Source organism: Babylonia areolata, chromosome 31, assembly GCF_041734735.1.
Source record: "Babylonia areolata isolate BAREFJ2019XMU chromosome 31, ASM4173473v1, whole genome shotgun sequence".
Lineage (NCBI taxonomy): Eukaryota > Metazoa > Mollusca > Gastropoda > Neogastropoda > Buccinidae > Babylonia > Babylonia areolata.
Window position 1 is genome coordinate 24010386 of NC_134906.1, and position 20178 is coordinate 24030563.

The 20178-nt window shown below is 43.2% G+C and overlaps 2 protein-coding genes and 1 long non-coding RNA gene across 3 annotated transcripts in view; 2 read left to right on the forward strand and 1 right to left on the reverse strand.

The window, feature by feature from the left end:
- The window catches only part of LOC143276318 (uncharacterized), a 492860-nt gene that overhangs the window by 155629 nt on the left and 317053 nt on the right, over nt 1-20178 (forward strand). The gene's annotated exons all lie outside the window — the stretch shown is intronic.
- Nucleotides 5689-20178, reverse strand: part of LOC143276054 (pappalysin-1-like) — a 68715-nt gene continuing 54225 nt past the window's right edge. Inside the window, exons 22-24 of the mRNA XM_076580440.1 lie at nt 18170-18352; nt 8615-8787; nt 5689-5931 (exon numbers count right to left, since the gene is read on the reverse strand). Coding sequence (XP_076436555.1) covers nt 5689-5931; nt 8615-8787; nt 18170-18352 — 599 coding nt within the window. The remainder of the gene's footprint in view (nt 5932-8614; nt 8788-18169; nt 18353-20178) is intronic.
- LOC143276170 (uncharacterized) lies at nt 16020-19718 on the forward strand. Its single transcript, XR_013053512.1, has 3 exons — nt 16020-16082; nt 18163-18390; nt 19546-19718. It is a non-coding gene; the product is annotated as an uncharacterized LOC143276170 (long non-coding RNA).

Below are 20178 nucleotides of genomic sequence, written 5' to 3' on the forward strand. Positions count from 1 at the left end.
GTTGTTGTTGCTGTCCTAAATCTAACAAATGTTGTTGTTTCTGCTGTCCTAAATTAAACAAATGTTGTTGTTTCTGCTGTCCTAAATCTAACAAATGTTGTTGTTGTTGTTTCCTTTGACATCATACTCATGCGCTGGTTTCAGTTTTCTATCAATACTGATCGAGCATTACCACTTCAGACTTATAGTAATTATCGGCCTTTATTCACAGCTGAATGTAAAGCTTATGTACATGTGAGATGATTTTTGTTGTTCTTGTTGTTGTTGATAACGACAAACACCTTGGGACTTCGTCGACAGAGTAGCGCTGACACAATAGAACTGTGATAGAGTGAGACGACAAAAGGGCTAGTTAGCACCTTGATGCTTCTTTTTTTCTTTTTTTTTCCCAGACTCGCAATAATAAATTAAGTGTGCACACACCTGTACACGAATACGTGTGTCGACACACATCCAAACACGCGCGCGCGCGCGCACACACACACACACACACACAGAGGCAAAAATGAATATCGTTCACATGGATTTGCATTTGGTTAACTCTCTCCATACGAACGGCGAAAGAGACGACGTTAACAGCGTTTCACCCCAATTACCATCATCAAAATATTGCAAGCGGAAGGTTCTTATACTGAAGACGTGAATGTTGACAAAGAATACCACAATTCTGACGACGGAAGCTGAAGGTTGGGTCATTCAGACACCCACTAGACATCCGAGGGGTCTGTGTAGAGGAGAAGAGAGGACTGGCCGTACTGAGTGAGTTTAAAAAAAAAAAAGTCAGCAACCAGCAACTAGTATTTAGATCATTGGCTATAATACCCGAAGAAGAGGGTTGAGACTGACTGATATTTCGCTGTGTGCTGATGACCCTCTCAATGTCCTGTGCTACAGACAACACGGGCGATCACTAACAGAATTCCTCCCTCTTTGGACAAAAAGAATGACTTACTGTAAGACTGCTGCTTCGTGAAGTCTAGAATTAAAAAAAAAAAAAAAAATTATTCCCTTTTTTTGGCCCAACGATTCAATAACCAATCACTCTGATTCTTTCTCTTATGTTTTTTGTGTGTTTTTTTTAACGATGGAAGGGGGTGTGGGGTAGGCGTGATACCAATGTTCAACCAGAATTACAGCAATGATTTTCTTAGTGTAGTATAGGACTGTTTCTGTTCTGAACCTTTTTTCCCGCCGATGCAGTAAAAAAAAAAAAAAAAAAAAAAAAAAAAAAAATTCTCAAGAGACTCTGGATATGGATCGGATAATTATACACGCGCGCGCTCCGCAAGCCTGCCTCCAGCACTACAAGGCAAGCCATCTCGCCTTGGAACCTGCAGGGCGGTAGGGCGGGGAAGGGAAAGAGAGGGCAGTCCAAGAAATACTACATGGTGTCGCGCAACCTGGAGACAAGACATGGAGAGAATAGACAGCACCTGGAGACTGGAGACAGCTGATGGAGCGACTGGCAGAGGACCGGCATTTCCTGGTGAGCGTTTTCTGGCGGTCTGTGTCACAAGGTGGCAGAGACAGACCGACAGATAGATAGATAGACAGATAGATAGATAGACAGATGCATATATGATGTTTTCATACATGTGTGTGCGTGCGTGCGTGCGTGCGTGTGGGTGTGTGTGTGCACGCGCGCGCGCCCATGATAGCGTGTGCGTGTGTGTGTTGGATAGATATAATTATTATCACTATAGATAAACAAATCGATCGATGAATAGACAGACAATTAGACAGAGATAGAGGTATATGTATATCTGCAAAATCAGCTGTAAAACCTGCGGTAAAAAGTACATAATTGAATGATTTTAGCCACGTATATTATGAAAATCTGATTTGTTCTCTTATCATATTCTAAATAATACAAAAAAAAATGTTGGGGAAACAGGGCAAATGGGTGATGCTGATTTTCAAACCCTGCCGAGTATACACTGCAGGTGTGTGTGTGTGTGTGTGTGTGTGTGTGTGTGTGCGCGCGCGCGCGTGCTTGAGTGTGTGTGCATGTGTGTGTGCGCGCGCGCGTGTGTGAGTGAGTGTGTGTGTGTGTGCGTGCGTGTGTGTGTGTGTTCCCAAAGTACCTGTTAATAAGTTGAACACTGTCCAGACTGTGTGATAGACCTCTAAACGGCTCACCGCCACTGAGGACTTGCAACCTGAACTGGACATCCACAGCTGGTCATGGTGACACAAGGAAGGACAACAACAACAACAACAACAACAACAGCAGCAGCACCATCGTCTGCTGTAACAACAACAACAACAACAACAACAAGAAATGGATATAGTTCTCGTGAAGCACCAGAATCTATTGTTCAGTTCACCTCGTTCAAAACAGACAGAACAACGAGAGAGACAGAGAGAGAGAGAGAGAGAGAGAGAGTGGGGTTGGAGGGACAAAGAGAGTTGGAAAGAGGGGAGAGAGAGAGACAGACAGACAGAGACAGACACAGAGAGAGACAGAGACACAGACAGACAGGGAGACAAAGAGAGAAAGAGAGAGAGAGAATGAGAGAGAGAGAGACGGAGACAGAGAGACAGGGGGACAAAGAGACAAAGAGAGAGAGAGAAAGAGAAAGAAAGAGAATGAGAGAAAGAGTCATAGAGAACGAGACAGACAGGGGGGAGGGGGGCGGGGGCAAAGAGAGAAAGAGAATGCGTGAGAGAGAGAGAGAGAGGGAGGGGGGTGGGGGGTAGAGAGACAGACAGACACAGACAGAGAGAGACAGACAGACAGACAGACACAGACAAAAGACAGAGAGAGATGCTAATTTAGTACCTTCTCTAGAAACATGTACATTATTATCACTACTCTCAAGAAGGGAAAAACAAAACAAAACAAAACTAAAACAAAACAAAACAAAACAACGAAAGCCGGCAAAGAAGTCGCTGAGGAGACACACGCGCGTGACACAAACAGCAACAACGTCCCGAGTATTATAACACATCAATCAACAAGTTCTAACACAATTACCTGCAATCACTTTCACAAAACAACAATGAGTAGCAGTAATAGTAGTAGTAGTAATAAATATACCCATCATAACAGCAATAATCATAGTCACCATAACATAAATAACTAACGACCCCCCACCCCCCATCAGCCCTCGACCCCCCGAAAAAAAAAGTTCTAACAAGAACGCATGATGTCTTGAACGCCCCTCCTCCCTCCATGCTTTCTTCCCAATCAGGACCACAACAGCCTCCATTCCTTCATGTTATGGCAACACCACCTTGTCATGACTTCCCTCATCGTCTCCGTGACGTCAGGACTAAACGAGCTCCGAGTCAGTTTTATGACTGTGTGCGAGAGCACACGAATTGATGACGCGGCCATAGTGCACCGTGTGCTGTGCAGACAAAAAAAAAAAAAAAAAAAGTTCCGATGCCCTTGTCTTCCAGTTCCCTCTGACATCACACACACACACGCGCACATGAACACGTCATAAACCCATCTCTCATTGTTGCTCCACACAAAATGTTCACGTCATCGACCTCTGACGTAGATACAAAAATGCTCACGTCATCTGCCTCTGACGTAGGTCCGTGCTCGCACACAGGGTGTTCCCGTCATCATGCAACCTCTGACGTAGGTACCCACACGAGATGCTCACGTCATTAACCTATGACGCAGGTCTGTCCCCACACACACACAGAATGTTCACGTCATCCACCGCTGACATAGGTACCCACACGAGATGCTCACGTCATTAACCTATGACGTAGGTCCGTCCCCACACAGGCTGCTCACGCCATCGACTTCTGACGTAGGTCCCCACACAAAACATACACGTCATCAACCGCTGACGCAGGTCCGTTCCCTACACAAGATCTTCACGTCATCAACCCATGTGGCAGTGGTGAATGTCACCACAACTTGTGTCTGTTGTAGCCGTGCCCCGAATTTCTGTCCGAACACACGCACGAAAAAAAGAAAAAGAAAAAAAACCCAACAAATAAAACAAAAGAACAAGAGAAAAAAAAAAAAAAACACCTACCGCCCATGTCTAAGACAGCAATTACTGTATCATAAACGAACGATTACTGTGTGGATAGCAATTACTCCTCGATACATGGGAAAGCAGGAGGCGGAGGAGGAGGAAGGGGAAGAGGGGGGGGGAAGGAGGGGGAGTCAGCGGAAGTGTGTGTGTGTGTGTGTGTGTGTGTGTGTGTGTGTTGGGGGGTGGGGGGGTGGGGGGGTGGGAAGGGAAACTAACATACTTGCAGACCAGCAGCGGAACAAGAAGTAACAGATGTAGCCGGGAGTAACACTACACAACTTTGATTCAAAATAAATCCCCACCCCCCTCCAACACCCCCCCCACCCCACCCCCACCCCCCCCCGAGCCCCCCCCCCACCCCCTGCCCCCAACACAACCAACAACAGCAAACAAACTGGGCATGCAAATGCGAGGAGGTAATGTAAGTTAGTCTCCATTTTTTGTTGTTGTTTGTTTTCGTTTTTTTTTTGTTAATGTTGTTGTTGACCTATTGTTGTTGTTTTGTTTTTGTTTTTATTGTTTTTTTATTTGTGTGTGTGTGTGTGTGTGTGTGTGTGTGTGTGTGTGTGTGATAAATAACAATTATACTCTCAGACAGTGAACTCCTGTTTCTTTGGTTTTGTTGTTGTTGCTGCTGTTGCTGTTTTGGGGGGAGGAGGGGACGAGGGGGGATCACAGGTCGTCAACAAACCTTCAGGTTAATGTTGAAGGTTGTAAGTAGCATCACTAACAAGTTAACTTGGCCAGGCCTTAATTAAAAAAAAAAAAAAAAAAAAAAAAAAGTTATAGCGTTTTTACTTACTATCTCACCATACAGTTTTACGGGGAAGGTCTGTACAAGTTATGAACTGTTTCCATTGAATCAAAACTGTGGTGTGGCATGTATGTATGTATGTGTGTGTGTGTGGGGGGGGGGGGCCGAAAGGGGGGGTGGAGGGTGGAGACTGGAACTCCCCCCCCCCAACCCCCCACCTTTCCCATTCTACCTCCTCCTACTCCTCCTTTTCCTCCTCCCTTTCCATGAGCAAGGACACACAGCTATAATAACCGACATTGCACTCAGTTCCCGACGGTTCTTTTCTTCAAAGTTTTCTTCCAAGATAGATCATTAGGCGCTGTCACAGACAACTGCACTGATTTATCTTAAGATGAAAAAAAAAGAAGAAAAGAAATAACAACAACAACAAAAAACCCAATATATATATATAAAACACAAAAAAATTGACCAGTAGTCACCGGCATGCCTCCCCCCCAACCCCCACCCTCCCAACAACCCCTCCCCCCCCCAAAAAAAAAAAAAATGCAAAAAGTCACATGACACAGGCTAATGACGTCACTTCCGTCACTGGTGCGTCAGACACAACCCCGACTCGCGCCAAGCGGGTAGCCATGACGTCATCGGGCTAGCGTGTGTACGATGTCACCAGTTGTTGTGTACTTGTCTTATTACCACCCTACCATAACCACCACCACCATACCACCACTCAAGACTGATAGATAATCATCGCTGGCAGCAGTAACACAACGTTCACGGCAATGTGACGTCTTAATTTTAAGTCGTGGTGGTTCCCTGTTTTTTGGTGGTTGTTTTTTTTTCCTTTTCCTTTTCCTTCTCCTTCCCTTTTCTTCATTCCTTCCTTCATTCCATTCCTCTACTCTCTTCTCTCCTCTTCTCTTCTCTCTCTCACCCGCCCTTCGCCGCCGCCGACCCCGCCGCCGCCGTCGCTGGCGCCGGGTCCTGGTAGCTGTGCCGCTTGGCCCCCCAGTTTTCCAGTGCCTTGGGGTCTTTACACGCGCAAGCCTGCCCGCAGGACGGGAGGAAGGGCTTGACCTTGGCGCCTAGGGTGCTGTGGCAGCAGTCTCCCCCGTCCCACTGGCAATGGGGACGGTTGTTGCGGGCGTCGCACCACGTGTCGCCGATGAACTCCTGTTCAATGACAACGTGTGTGTGTGTGTGCACAAGCGTGAGTGTGAGCGCAAGCACGCGCGCGTATACACACACACGCAAGATACAAAGACACGGACACACACACACACACACACAGAGAGAAAGAGAGACAGAGAGAGAGAGAGAGAGCGATAGAGAGAGAGAGAGAGAAGAGAGAGCGATAGAGAGAGAGAGAAAGAGAGCGAGCGAGAGAAAGAGAGAGTGAGCGATAGAGAGAGAGAGAGCGAGAGAGAGAAAGAGAGAGAAAGAGAGGATAAACGGATAAACTATCTATCTATCTAGCTAGCTATCTATCTAGCTATCTATCTATAAACAAACATGCATGAACGCATGCGCACAAACACACACACACGCACACTCACTAGCATGCGCGTACACGCACACACATGTATATGAAAAAAAACAAAAACAACCATTAAATATGCATCTACGCATGCACACAAACATACACACGCACAAACAAGCATGCGCGGGGACACACACACACACACACATGAATATAAACATTATATATACATCTATCTATCTATCTATCTATCTATCTATATATCTATCTGTCTGTCTGTCTGTCTGTCTGTCTGTCTGTCTATCTACCTACCTGTCTATCTTTAAACAAAAACATGCATGAACGCATGCGCACAAACATACACACGCACACACTAGCATGCGCACGCATACACAGACACACGGACACACACACACACACACACACACACACACACACACACATAAAACATTGTACGAGCAAAGTCAGGATACCTCACGTCAGAAGTAAGATCAATGGACACATATCGTTTTCTTTTCAATCGCAATAGACGTGGAACAAGCTCTCTGATAACCTCCGTCATTCTGATTCCCCCGCATCTTTTAAACCTCGTCTCAAAACTCACCTTTTCCCTCAGCAATAAGTTCAATTGTGGCAGGTCCACTTCCTTTGCGTTAGCTGTGCTTGACTATGTGCTTGACTACGTGTGTATACATATGTATGTGTACATAACTACATGCATGTATATGAAAGTGTATAGTGTGTGCGTATGTGTTAGGGTAGCTGTTAGATACACATGTATGTTAAAATGTATTATGCATTGTGTGTGTGTGTGTGTGTGTGTGTGTGTGTGTGTGTGTGTGTGTGTGTGTGTGTGTGTGTGTTTAGTCACATTTTGGTGTGTGTATGTAACATTGATTGGAGGAAGGGGTGCGACTCTGTCGGAGCCTGTTGGCGAGCACAGTGTCTGACTTCTGTTTGTACTGAAATGGAGAGGCACGTAAATTTCAGTAATCTTTATATTTGTATATAGCTATTTCCATTTGGTGCCATTTAATTTATCTTTTTTTTTTATTTTCTATTCATTTTATTTGTTTGTTGTTTTCTTCTTATGTTGGACATGTGCTGCTGCCAAAAAGAAAATCTCTGTACCAAAGTATAGACAATAAAGTTTGTGTATTATTGTGTGTGTATTATTGTATTATTATTGTATTATGTTTTATGTTAACAAAAGTGTTTTTGTAAAACACCTAGAGCAGATTTCTGATTAGTGTTCTATGTAAATATCCATTATTATTATTATAATTAAACTCTCTCTCTCTCGATATATATATATATATATATATATATATATATATATATATAAATTCAGTAGTAAGATGTATAAAATATTGGTTAAAATTGATTGAAATAGAAGACACAAGACTACCAAAGAAAGCATATAATATGTTATACGACCTTGATGCTAGAGGCAAGGTAATAAATTGGGCGACTAATGTTAAAGTAAAATTATGCGAATTAGGTTTCGGGTATGCGTGGATCAACCAAGGCGTTGGGAATGTAAGTTTATTTTTACAGATGTTTCGTGAGAGACTTATTGATTGCAGATGGCAAGAGTGGGGTGCCCACATTCAGGACAGTAACAGGTTTGATATGTATCGACATTTCAACTCGCTGCACTGCATGCCGACATATATGTTATTGAAAATGGATAAGCACTTAAAAAATTATTATGACAAGATTTAGATTCGGGGAGCTGTTCATCGTTTATGTTATAGACCACATAATGAAAGTGAACTTATGTGTCTATTATGTAAAGATGCACGGGAAAGTGAAGTTCATTGTGTATTTTGCTGTTTTGCCTTGGATGATCTACAAAGAACAATTAATTCCTAAAAAGTTTTACTTACAGACAACCTTCTGTTTTCAAACTTACATTGCTAATAGCATCCGTGAATGAGAATAATTGTCAAACATTTTGTAACATATTTGAAAAGGCGTTTCAGTTTCGTTCCATCTGTAGAAAGTAACGCGTATTGTAATTCTGTGATGTACGATTGATTCAATGTTTTCACACCACCCCCTTCATGAAGGGCTGTGGCCTATTATGAATAAAAATATTCGGATTCTTGATATATATATATATATATATATATATATATATATATATATATATATATATATATATATATATATGTATGTATGTATATATATTCGCACGCATGCACAACCACATACATACACACACACACACTTTCAACAAACTCACACAGACAGACAGACACACAGACACACACACACTGACCAACGGACGCATACTCGCGCGCGCGCACGCACACACACACACACACACACACACACACACACACACTCACAAACACAACAACACGGATTCACCTCGCTGCAGCTTTCCACGCACGTGACGCGAGTCAAGGGAGGGAACCACTGGCCGTTGCCCGTGCAGGTGATGCTGTTGACCACCTGCCAGAGTGGGCCCCGCCCGCCGCCCCTCCGCGTGTTGAACATGGCCACGTGTTCGGGCGTCGGGCAGGTTACGCCGCACTGGGCCCCTGGGGGAAATCACACACACACATGGAAGATGATTATATCGTATGATAAAAATCATAATCTCTAATGTGTGCATTGACACGCGCGCGAACATTCACAAACACGCGCTCGCATACCACATACACACACACACACACACACGCGCACACACACACACACGCACGCACACAGACACACACGCACACAGACACACACACACACAAACGCACGCACACGCACACACACATACACACGCACAAAGACACACACACACATACACACACACAACGTTTCCATTTTCCCTAGCATTGTCTCTCCCTATTCACCCTCCACATATACAGACACTTTTACCCCCGCTCCCCTCCCACAACCCCTACCCCCACGTTTTTTTGTTTGGTTTTTTTTGTTGTTTTTTTTTCGTCTAATATCACTTCAAGTGGAAAGACGTTAAACTGAAGACAACACACACAAGTTTCAAGTTTTAATTATCCTTTCACTCCTATTGGAGTATGGAGGATTACTGCAAAATAATGTTTTTCATGCCCAGAACAAAAACATTTCCAAATGCACAACAATGTCGCATAAAAGTTGAGAAAACACAAAATTAATGTCTTTTAACTCCAAAAGTGTAGCTAGGCAACCTTTGCAAATCTATTCATCTTACTCACAGCTAAAATGACTTCTTTTTTTTTTGCCTCCTTTGAGCATATTACAAAAATTAAAAACCTATTTTGGAGACAAATATTTTTTTAGGAACATATCTGTTTCGTAACTGATCATAATTGGGACATTCCATTATAAAATGAAACTCTCTCTCTCTCTCTCTCTCTATCTATCTATCTATCTCTCACACACACACACACACACACACACACATGCACACACACACACACACACACACGCACACACACACACAAACAGATAGATAGATAGATAGACAGACAGGTCTCTATATATTAGTACAACATACTTTGTGGAGGGCAAAGAGCACACGTCGAAAAAAAACAACAACAGCCTTTCCGTTCTTTGAAAATAACTTTGCAAAGATTATTTCGGAAAACGAAAAATGAGAAGAAAAAAACAAACAAAAAAAAAACCGGTAGGGGTGGGGGGGGGGAAGAGACACCTTCAAAAATCTACAATTGTGGGTCATTTGAATCATCTGAGAGAGAGAGAGAGGGAGAGAGAGAGAGAGGGGACAAAGAGAGACAGAGGGACAGAGAAAGAGAGAGAGGGGGGGGAGAGAGGGGGAGAGAGAGAGAGAGACAGAGAAAGAGTGAGGTGGGAGAGAGAGAGAAAACAAAAAGAGAGAGAGGTGGGAGAGAGAGAGAAAAAAAAAGAGTGACAGACAGACAGAGACAAAGAGAGAGAGAGGTGGCAGAGAGAGAGAGGTGGCAGAGAGAGAGAGAGAGAGTGTGTGGTGGGAGAGAGAGAGAGAGAGACAGAGACAGAGACAGAGACAGCGAGAGAAAGAAAGAGAGGTGGGAGAGAGAGAGAGACGGAGGCAGAGAGAGACAGACAGACAGAGACAGAGGGAGAGAGAGACAGGTGGGAGACAGACAGACACACACACACACACACACACACACACACACACAAAGAGAGAGAGAACTAATTGGACTGCTATTACGTCTTTCTGTAGACTTCCGAGATATCTCAGAAAAGGGGCATGCAGTGAACTAATCCCTCTCCCCCCCCCCCCCCCCCCACCCCCACCCACCCCCGCCCCTGTGGCAAAGGCACCACAGACGTCACATCAATCATAGCAGAGAAAAGTCACGGTCCAATGACGTCCCAAAGGCAGCCAATGAAGGATGAATTGAAGAACAGGAAGATAGAAATAAATATGATTATTGTAAAAGTCTACAACAGCTTTTACGAATATTACGAAGACACAAAATTTAATGTAAAAAATATCACATACACCGTTTCATACATACATCCACACACTGCAGGTAATAACTGGTATTCTTAATGTAAAAACAGAAAGAATTAGGAAACATTATTTTGAATATAATTATAAGCATAGCCTACTGTATTGCACATTGATTATAATAGACAGATAAGATAAGAATAAAGATAAATTGCGGAAAACCACAACCAGATAATCAGCACACATCCGCACCCACCCACCCCACATACACGGTTTACTTGATTAAACAAGAGTAATAAACATATGTTCTCAAATAAAAAGCATTTCACATATTCGCTTTAAAACATTGCAATTAATTATTACATCGTAATTATTAACAGAAATATATTTAGAATATGAAGTAGAAGTGAGACAGTATTCCAACACATTCATTCCACGTAGCACAATCATCCACACACACACATAAAAACAAGCACGAACTCAAAACACACAACACACACACACAAACTGAGGAGATAACTATTGTGGGGTACTGCTGTGTTGTTTGTGATTGGTGGTGTGATCATGTAAAAATGGGGCATGGAGAAGAACTAATTCCACACTGTCGACAACCACCCTGTGGCCATACTTATGTTCGCCCCCGCGTCACGTCTCATGCTAGCAGACATGTCGACGCGTCCAATGACGTCCCAAAGGCAGCCCATGAAGGATGACTTGAAGAACGGGAAGAAAACATGACAACAGAAATAAATATGATTATTGTAGAGGAAAAAAAGATAAAAGGAGAGAGAGAGAGTGAGAGTGAGAGGGGAGAGAGAGAGGGGGTGGGACAGAGGGAGACAGAGAGGGACAGAGAGAGAAAGAGAGGGGGTAGAGAGAGAGACAGAGAAAGAGAGAGGTGAGAGAGAGAAAAGAGAGAGGCGGGAGAGAGAGAGAGAGAAAGAGAGAGAGTGACAGACAGAGACAGAGAGAAAGAGAGATAGAGGTGGCAGAGAGAGAGAGTGGTGGGAGGGAGAGAGAGAGAGAGACAGAGACAGACAGACAGACAGACAGAGGGAGAGAGAGAGAAGTGGGACAGACACACACACACACACACACACACACACACACACACACACACACACACACACACACACATACACACACACACAAAGAGAGAGATAACTAATTGGACTGCAATTACGTCTTTCTGTGAAACTTCCGAGATATCTCAGAAAAGGGGCATGCAGTGAACTAATCCCCCTCCCCCCCCCCCCCCCCATCCCCTGTGGCAAAGGCACCACAGACGTCACATCAATCATAGCAGAGAAAAGTCACGGTCCAATGACGTCCCAAAGGCAGCCCATGAAGGATGACTTGAAGAACGGGAAGAAAACATGACAACAGAAATAAATATGATTATTGTAGAGGAAAAAAAGATAAAAGAACGGAAATTAATAATGGTCACTAATAGAGATGCAAGAAATGTCACACATATCTAACTTATCTACCTATCTATCTATATTAGTGTGTGTGTGTGTGTGTGTGTGTGTGTGTGTGTGTGTGTGTGTGTGAGAGAGAGAGAGAGAGAGAGAGAGAGTCATGTGACTAAAATGGCGACATGGTAGAAGAAGGAATAAGAATAACTGTATTATCTCCAACTGGATAAATTTGGTCAGGTGCATTATCACAACATAGACAAGTAAACAACATGGGGACCATAACTGTAAAAGTCTACAACAGCTTTTACGAATATTACGAAGACACAAATGTAAAAAAAATATCACATACACCGTTTCATACATACATCCACACACTGCAGGTAATAACTGGTATTCTTAATGTAAAAACAGAAAGAATTAGGAAACATTATTTTGAATATAATTATAAGCATAGCTTACTGTATTGCACATTGATTATAATAGACAGATAAGATAAGAATAAAGATAAATTGCGGAAAACCACAACCAGATAATCAGCACACATCCGCACCCACCCACCCCACATACACGGTTTACTTGATTAAACAAGAGTAATAAACATATGTTCTCAAATAAAAGCATTTCACATATTCGCTTTTAAAACATTGCAATTAATTATTACATCGTAATTATTAACAGAAATATATTTAGAATATGAACGTTAGCATTAGACATATTCCATTGTACATTCATTCTGCGTATTGCACATTATTCATCCTACATATTGCACATTCATAATAAACAATTGTCACGTTTTTAAGCTCAGTAAACACACACACACACACACACACACACACACACTGGGGCTGATGTGTGTGTGTGTGTGTGTGTGTGTGTGTGTGTGTGTGCGTGCATGTGTGTGTGTGTGTGCGTGCGTGCGTGTGTGCATGTGTGTGTGTGCTTGAGGGGGTCAGGCAAATAATAATATGAGAGACAGAAATTAAGTTTGGGAGACGGAGAGAGAGAGAGAGAGAGAGAGAGAGAGAGAGAGAGAGAGAGAGAGAGAGAGATGGATGGATTTTGGCCAAAGGGCAAACACGTCAAAAGTCAGGTAATAAAATTTGTTTTTTTCCACAGTCACAACCTTTCTGGGTCTTTCTGTACCACTCACGCACGCACGCACGCATTCACGCATACATGGACACACCTAGGCGCGCGCGCGCACATACTCTCGAATGTACGCGACACACACACACACACACACAAACACACATGTGCACACCACATAAACTCTCACACATACCCACACGCACGCAAGTCCGTCTCTCTCTCTTTCTCTGGTGTCTGTCTGTATGTATGTATGTTTGTCTGAAGAAAGGGTTAAAAAGAAAAGCTGGTGAATATCAACTTTATTTAAAAAGAATTAAGCAATAACTGACCACTGACCTTTGCTAGTTATCATCATCATCATCATAACACAGTTTTCTTTTGAAAGTCACATGTCGCACTAACAGATTTTGAGAAAGCATTCGATAAGTAGGAAAATTCTTTGCGCTATCCTTTTAAAAATTGAAATAAATGGCAATCTACATCACTGTATTAAGAGCATGTGTAATAAAGTAAATGTTAAGAAGTGGATACAGATTGTGTTACTCTACCAGGTGCACAAATGGTGTGAAAAAGGGTGATGTGTGTGATCCTATCCTATTTTCGCTTTAAGTAAATGAAGCTGCTATTGAATCTTTAAAGCGGAAAAACACAGGGCTGTTTACGACCTTTAACTCTTAGCTCTTTATCTTACTACAAGCTGATGATGCAACTCTGTCATCCGAAACACAGCTGAGCATTTAAAAAAAAAGGCATCATTTTCGTTGATTTTAAGGAAAATTTAACAGAAATAAAAAAATTGTCTTCAGATAGGGAGGTTACTTAACAGCAAGATACAAGTGGACTTGCAACAGTGTAAATCTGACAGTCGTAAATGCATAAAACATTTAAGAATACTATTTCCCACCAAACTTAATTTTACCTCGGCATGTGCATGTGATCTGACAAGAAAACAACAAATAATGCTGCCTTATGCAATATGCGAAAGTAACGTGCTTTGAACAACAAAAAGCAAAAAAATTGACTTTATTTCTGAAATCATTCGATTCTCTCAGGTTTAGCCTATTGCAAAACATGAGGCCGACCTTTGGATCCAGGTGGATACTGCACGTCACTGTGCGAAAGTTCATTTGTTTGAACTGGGGAAAAAAGGGGAAAAACACTAGACAGACTGATTGCGTACAGATGGTAGCGCTAACTAACAGTGACATTTTCATGTTAATGACAATTTTGCATGTGCAGAACATTTTGCACTGTACCTGCAATTGAATCTAGAAAAAAACAACACTTGTAATTCATTATGACAAGATATCGATTTGGCATTCAGAAAATTCTCAAAGCAGTTATCTTTTCACGAAACATATTGCAGTTGGTTTAATTTGAAAATTGTGCAAAAGTGGAAATGAAGACGAGTTATATTCTGTTTTGCGTTTCCCTGCTTTAGATAGTTTGAGGGTGTCGTGCATCCCACTACATTTTATAGACATCCCAGTCAGTTTCGCTTGAAGTCTGCTCCAGGGGCCAGTTGCATTGCTCGGACGGAAGAGCCTAGTATTTCATTTTCATTTTATCACAACAGATTTCTCTGTGTGAAATTCGGGCTGCTCTCCCCAGGGAGAGCCCGTCGCTACACAACAGCGCCACCCTTTTTTTTTTTTTTTTTTTCCTGCGTGCAGTTTTACTTGTTTTTCCTATTGAAGTGGATTTTTCTACAGAATTTTGCCAGGAACAACCCTTTTGTTGCCGTGGGTTCTTTTACGTGCGCTAAGTGCATGCTGCACACGGGACCTCGGTTTATCGTCTCATCCGAATGACTAGCGTCCAGACCACCACTCAAGGTCTAGTGGAGGGGGAGAAAATATCGGCGGCTGAGCCGTGATTCGAACCAACGCACTCAGATTCTCTCGCTTCCTATGCGGGCGTGTTTCCTCAAGGCCATCACTCCACATGGTCGTAACCCGCTACTAACTGTGTGTAGTATGGAACTGACCAAAGGCGTAGTTCGGTCAAAGTAGGCATTTAGTCACGTGTAACTGTCAAAAAGTTCGAACCAAGCAATGCAACTGGCTCCCGGCTTCTGAAAAAGAGAGTGCTGTGATAAATTTGTTATTTTACTTGTACAAAGAAATGCATTTCCGTTCTGTTGTAACTTTATCATGATTTTGTTGTTGCTGCAAACACTGTGTTTATGTGTGTTTGTACCTCTTCATGGGAGGCAATGACCTTTCATAATTATGGTTAAAACATCCGTATACGTATCTGTCTATCTGTCTGTCTGTCTCTCACATACACACATTTTCTCTGGAGTCAGTCTGTTTGTCTCTTTCTCAAACACAATCTTTTTGTGTCTGTCTGTCCGTCACACACATACACACACACACGCGCGCGCAATTCCTTTAATGTTCTTCAGAATTGTGTTAATGGTTTCTGATTATTATTATTATCATTATTGAACTGTTACTGTTAAATGTTATTGCATGTTAAGTATGCATTTTTGGTAGATTTCTATCTTTTCTGTTTTCTTCTATTCCCCTATCTTTTGGGTGTGTTGTTGTTGTTGTTGTTGTTGTTGTTGTTTGTTTGTTTCTTTTATGTTTTGTTTTTTTAAATCGTCTAATATCACTGATAGTGAAAAGACGCTAAACTTAAGAACGAACATACACGCAAACATACGTAAACACCCCACCCCCCCATAAAACACCCACCCACACCCCGAGAAGAGATCAATCACGCACGGTGAGTGAAACTAATCACCTGTCCACGAAATGGACATAAAAAAAAACCTACGACATGTTTTTTTTTTGGAAAAATGCCCCCAAGCTGCAAGGAGTGTGAGGACTGGCTGGCTATATAAACAGCAGCCGCTGTGCGCTTCACCACTGATCAACTCCCTCGGTAATCTTCTGCACGGTTGCTGAACAGCTGATCATTCCAACAAGTTAGTAGCGCTCTCTCTCTCTCTCTCTCTCTTTCTCTGTCTTCCATTCTCTCTTTCTCTCTCTCTCTCTCCGTCTCTCTCTTTCTCTGTCTTCCATTCTTTCTTTCTCTCTCTCTCTCTCCGTCTCTCTCTTTCTCTGTCTTCCACTCTCTCTCTCTCTCTCTCTTACTCTCTCTCCGTCTCTCTTTCTCTGTCTTCCATTCTCTCTCTCTCCCCCCTCTCTCTCCCTCTCTCTCTCTCCGTCTCTCTTTCTCTGTCTTCCATTCTCTCTCTCTCCCTCTCTCTCTCACTCTCTCTCCGTCTCTCTCTTTCTCTGTCTTCCACTCTCTCTCTCTCTCTCCTTGTCTCACTCTCTCTCCGTCTCTGTCTTCCATTCTCTCTCTCTCTCTCTCTCTCTCTCTCCGTCTCTCTCTTTTTCTGTCTTCCATTCTCTCTCTCTCTCCCTCTCTCTTTCTTTGTCTTCCATTCTCTCTCTCTCTCTCTCTCTCTCTCTCTCTCTCTCCGTCTCTCTTTCTCTGTCTTCCATTCTCTCTCTCCCTCTCTCTCTCCCTTTCTATGTCTTCCATTCTCTCTCCCTCTCCCTCTCTCTCACTCTCTCTTTCTGTCTTCCTCTCTCTCTCTCTCTCGCTCTCCCTCTCTCTTTCTTCCATTCTCTCTCTCTCTCCCTCTCTCTCTTTCTCTGTCTTCCATTCTCTCTCCCTCTCGCTCTCCCTCTCTCTCTCTCTGTCTTCCACTCTCTCTCGCTCTCCCTCTCCCTCTTTCTCTGTCTTCCATTCTTTCTCTCTCTCTCCCTCTCTCTCTCGCTCTCTCCGTCTCTCTTTCTCTGTCTTCCATTCTCTCTCTCCCTCTCTCTCCGTCTCTCTTTCTCTGTCTTCTATTCTCTCTCTCCCTCTCTCTCTCCCCCCCCTCTCTCTCTCTCTCGCTCTCCCTCTCCGTCTCCCTCTTTCTCTGTCTTCCATTCTTTCTCTCTCTCTCCGTCTCTCTCTCGCTCTCTCCGTCTCTCTTTCTCTGTCTTCCATTCTCTCTCTCTCTCTCCCTCTCTCTCTCGCTCTCTCCGTCTCTCTTTCTCTGTTTTCCATTCTCTCTCTCCCTCTCTCTCTTGCTGTGTCTTGTCTTGTCTTGCCTTTCTGCATTATTCATTTCAGTATCTCTCTTTCTCTCTTTTCTCTCTCTCTCTCTTTCTCTAACCCACCCTCTCTCTCTCTCTCTCTCTCCTATCTCTCTTTCTCTCTGTCTTTCTTTCTATTTCTTTTAATTTTAGTTTCTCTCTACCCCTGTCTATCTTTCTGTCTGTTTCGTAGATTACTGTAGACAACCTCTCTCTCTCTCTCTCTCTCTCTCTCTCTCTCTCAAAAAGAGTTTAACTATCGCAGATGGGGACAGAGATGGTGGTTTAAAACAAATCGTAAATTAATACCACGTTTGAATGTTTGTAATTAGTCAAAGTTTCTCTTTTATTAACGCTATCAGCAGTTTAGAACGTATGATACACAGTTTGCTTCAAAATATGGAGAGAAAAAAAATCATGAAATATATTCAATGTATTCAACGTGTTTCAAGTGATGTTATCACATTATTGTTTCGAAATCTATACTCTTCTACCCCCCCCCCCCCCCCCACCCCCATCAACCCCCACTTCACCTGTGTGCGTGTGTGTCTATGGCTGTCTTGTCTATCTTGTCTTGTCTTGTCTTGTCTTGTCCCTTTCTTGACCCACTATGACCTTTGTAGAAGATGCCTTTTTCTCCTAATCCAAAATCTCAGCCAATGAACTGGTTGAAAGAGTGATCAAAATTAATAAATGATTTGCCCACTGATCTCTCTCTCTCTCTCTCTCTCTCTCTCTTCCGCAGATTTCACGATGAACCATGTGGCAGTTATTCCCTCCTACCTCTCGATCAATAGCTGACTGATTGGTTGTTGACCTAATCATCTGATTAATTCACTGACGCCACCCCACCCCCACCCCACCCTCCCTCTCTCTTTCACACACACACACACACACACACACACACATTTCACACACACACACATTCTCTTACTGTCTCTCTCACTCTCTCTCTCTCTCTCTCTTCCACAGATTTCACGATGAAGGCAGTGGCTCTTGTTGCTCTGGTAGCCCTCATGGTAGCCTCGGCTTCTGCCCTTGGCTATGGCTATGGCTTTGGCTATGGCCTTGGCTATGGCCTTGGCTTCCCCCTTGCCGGCTATGGAGCTGCAGCGACCTGTGCGTATGGTCTGTGTGGAGGCTATGGCCTCGCCGGATTGGCCTACACCAAGGGATTCGCCGGCCCTCTCTATGGCATTGGTATGTGTACGTGTGCGTGTGCGTGTTCGTGTGCTGTGTGCTGTGTGTCGTACGGCAGTCTTGAAGGAGCGTATTGTGTGTGGTGTTGTGTGCGTGTGGGGGGTGAGGGTGGGGGGTGTGGCGGGGAGAGGGTGGGGGGTGAGAGACACACACACACACACACGCATACACACACACGTGTGTGTCTGTGTGTGTATGTTTTGTAAATCACCTGGAGCAGATTTCTGGATAGCGTGCTATAATTATAAGTATCCATTATCATTATTATCATCATTATCATTTTCCTTATCATTATTATCATTAACATTAATATCATCAATATTATTATCATTATCATGATCGTCGTCATCATCATCATCATAATGACTTTCCATCCACAACACACTGTCCATGCAAAAATTTATCAGTCAGACATGTCAATCCTGCTACTGTCAATTGCGACGCATCAGTTCCATTCGGAAATATCTGTCCATCGACGCAACATCTAGACTTGTCGTTTCTCTCATTCTCTCTCGCCTTGACTACTGTAACTCTCTATTGTCTGGTTTGCCTGCTTCATCCATTCAGTTCCTTCAGTGCATACAAAACTCTGCTGCCCGACTCGTCCTCAGAAAGAAAAGATCTGAGCACATCACTCCTATTTTGCAACATCTCCATTGGCTTTCTGTCTCACACAGAATAAAGTATAAAATCAGCACTCTATGTTATAAATGTATTCACAAATCTTCCCCTTCCTATCTTTGTGGCTGCCTTCACCTCTACACCCCATCTCGCTCTCTACGATCGGCTTCGGATCCACTCTGTTTACGCATACCCAGATTCAAACACTCCACTGTTGGACACCGTTCTTTCTCTGTCTCTGGACCTTGTATTTGGAATGAACTTCCTCTTTCGCTTCGTCAGGTCTCCGCACTCAGCTCTTTCAAGTCTGGCCTTAAAACCAACCTCTTCACAAGATAGCCTGCCTCTTCCTTGTCTTCAGTTTCTTCAGTTTTAGAGTTATACATTCGTGTGAATGACTGGTCTGAAAGCGCTTAGATTTTTCTCTGCACAAGATTCAGCGCTGTATAAATACTGTCATTGTTATTATTATTATTATTATTATTATTATTATTATTGTGGCTCCATATTCCTTTGATCTCTTTCATCGTGCAGGTGCCTACAACTACATTGGATGAACAACTGAAGAGGCGATGCAACGCTCTTTCCATCGTGAGGATTTGTTGTCTGAGCGGCAGGGTACACAGATGATACATAGTTGTCGTTCATAACGTAGAAAAAAACAACAACAAAACAACGACCCTAACAGCAAAGAACCAACCAACGTGTTTGTGGCAACAATAAAACTGGTGTCTTTGATGAACATCTCTCGATTTCGTTTGTGTGTGTGTGTGTGTGTGTGTGTGTGTGTGTGTGTGAGTGTGTGTGTGTGAGTGTGTGTGTCCTTTTCATGTTTGTGTCTGCCTCTCTTTCTGTCTCTCTGTGTCTCTATCTCTCTGTCTCTGTCTCTCTCTCATTGTCTTTCTGTGCAAAAGGTATTTGTTTTCCTATCAAAGTGGATTCTTTTATTACATGGTTTTTTTTTCTGTTGTCGTGGGTTCTTTAACCGTGCGCTGCTGCTACATACACACACAGGGGTAGATCTAGGTTTATCGTCTCATCTAGCTCCCAGACCACCTTTCATTGTCTGATGGAGGGGAGTCAGGAGCTGGTATGTGTGTGCGTGTGTGGGGGGGGGGGGGAGGAGTGGGGGGGGCGAGGGCAGTGGGGGGGGGGGGACAGTAAAAA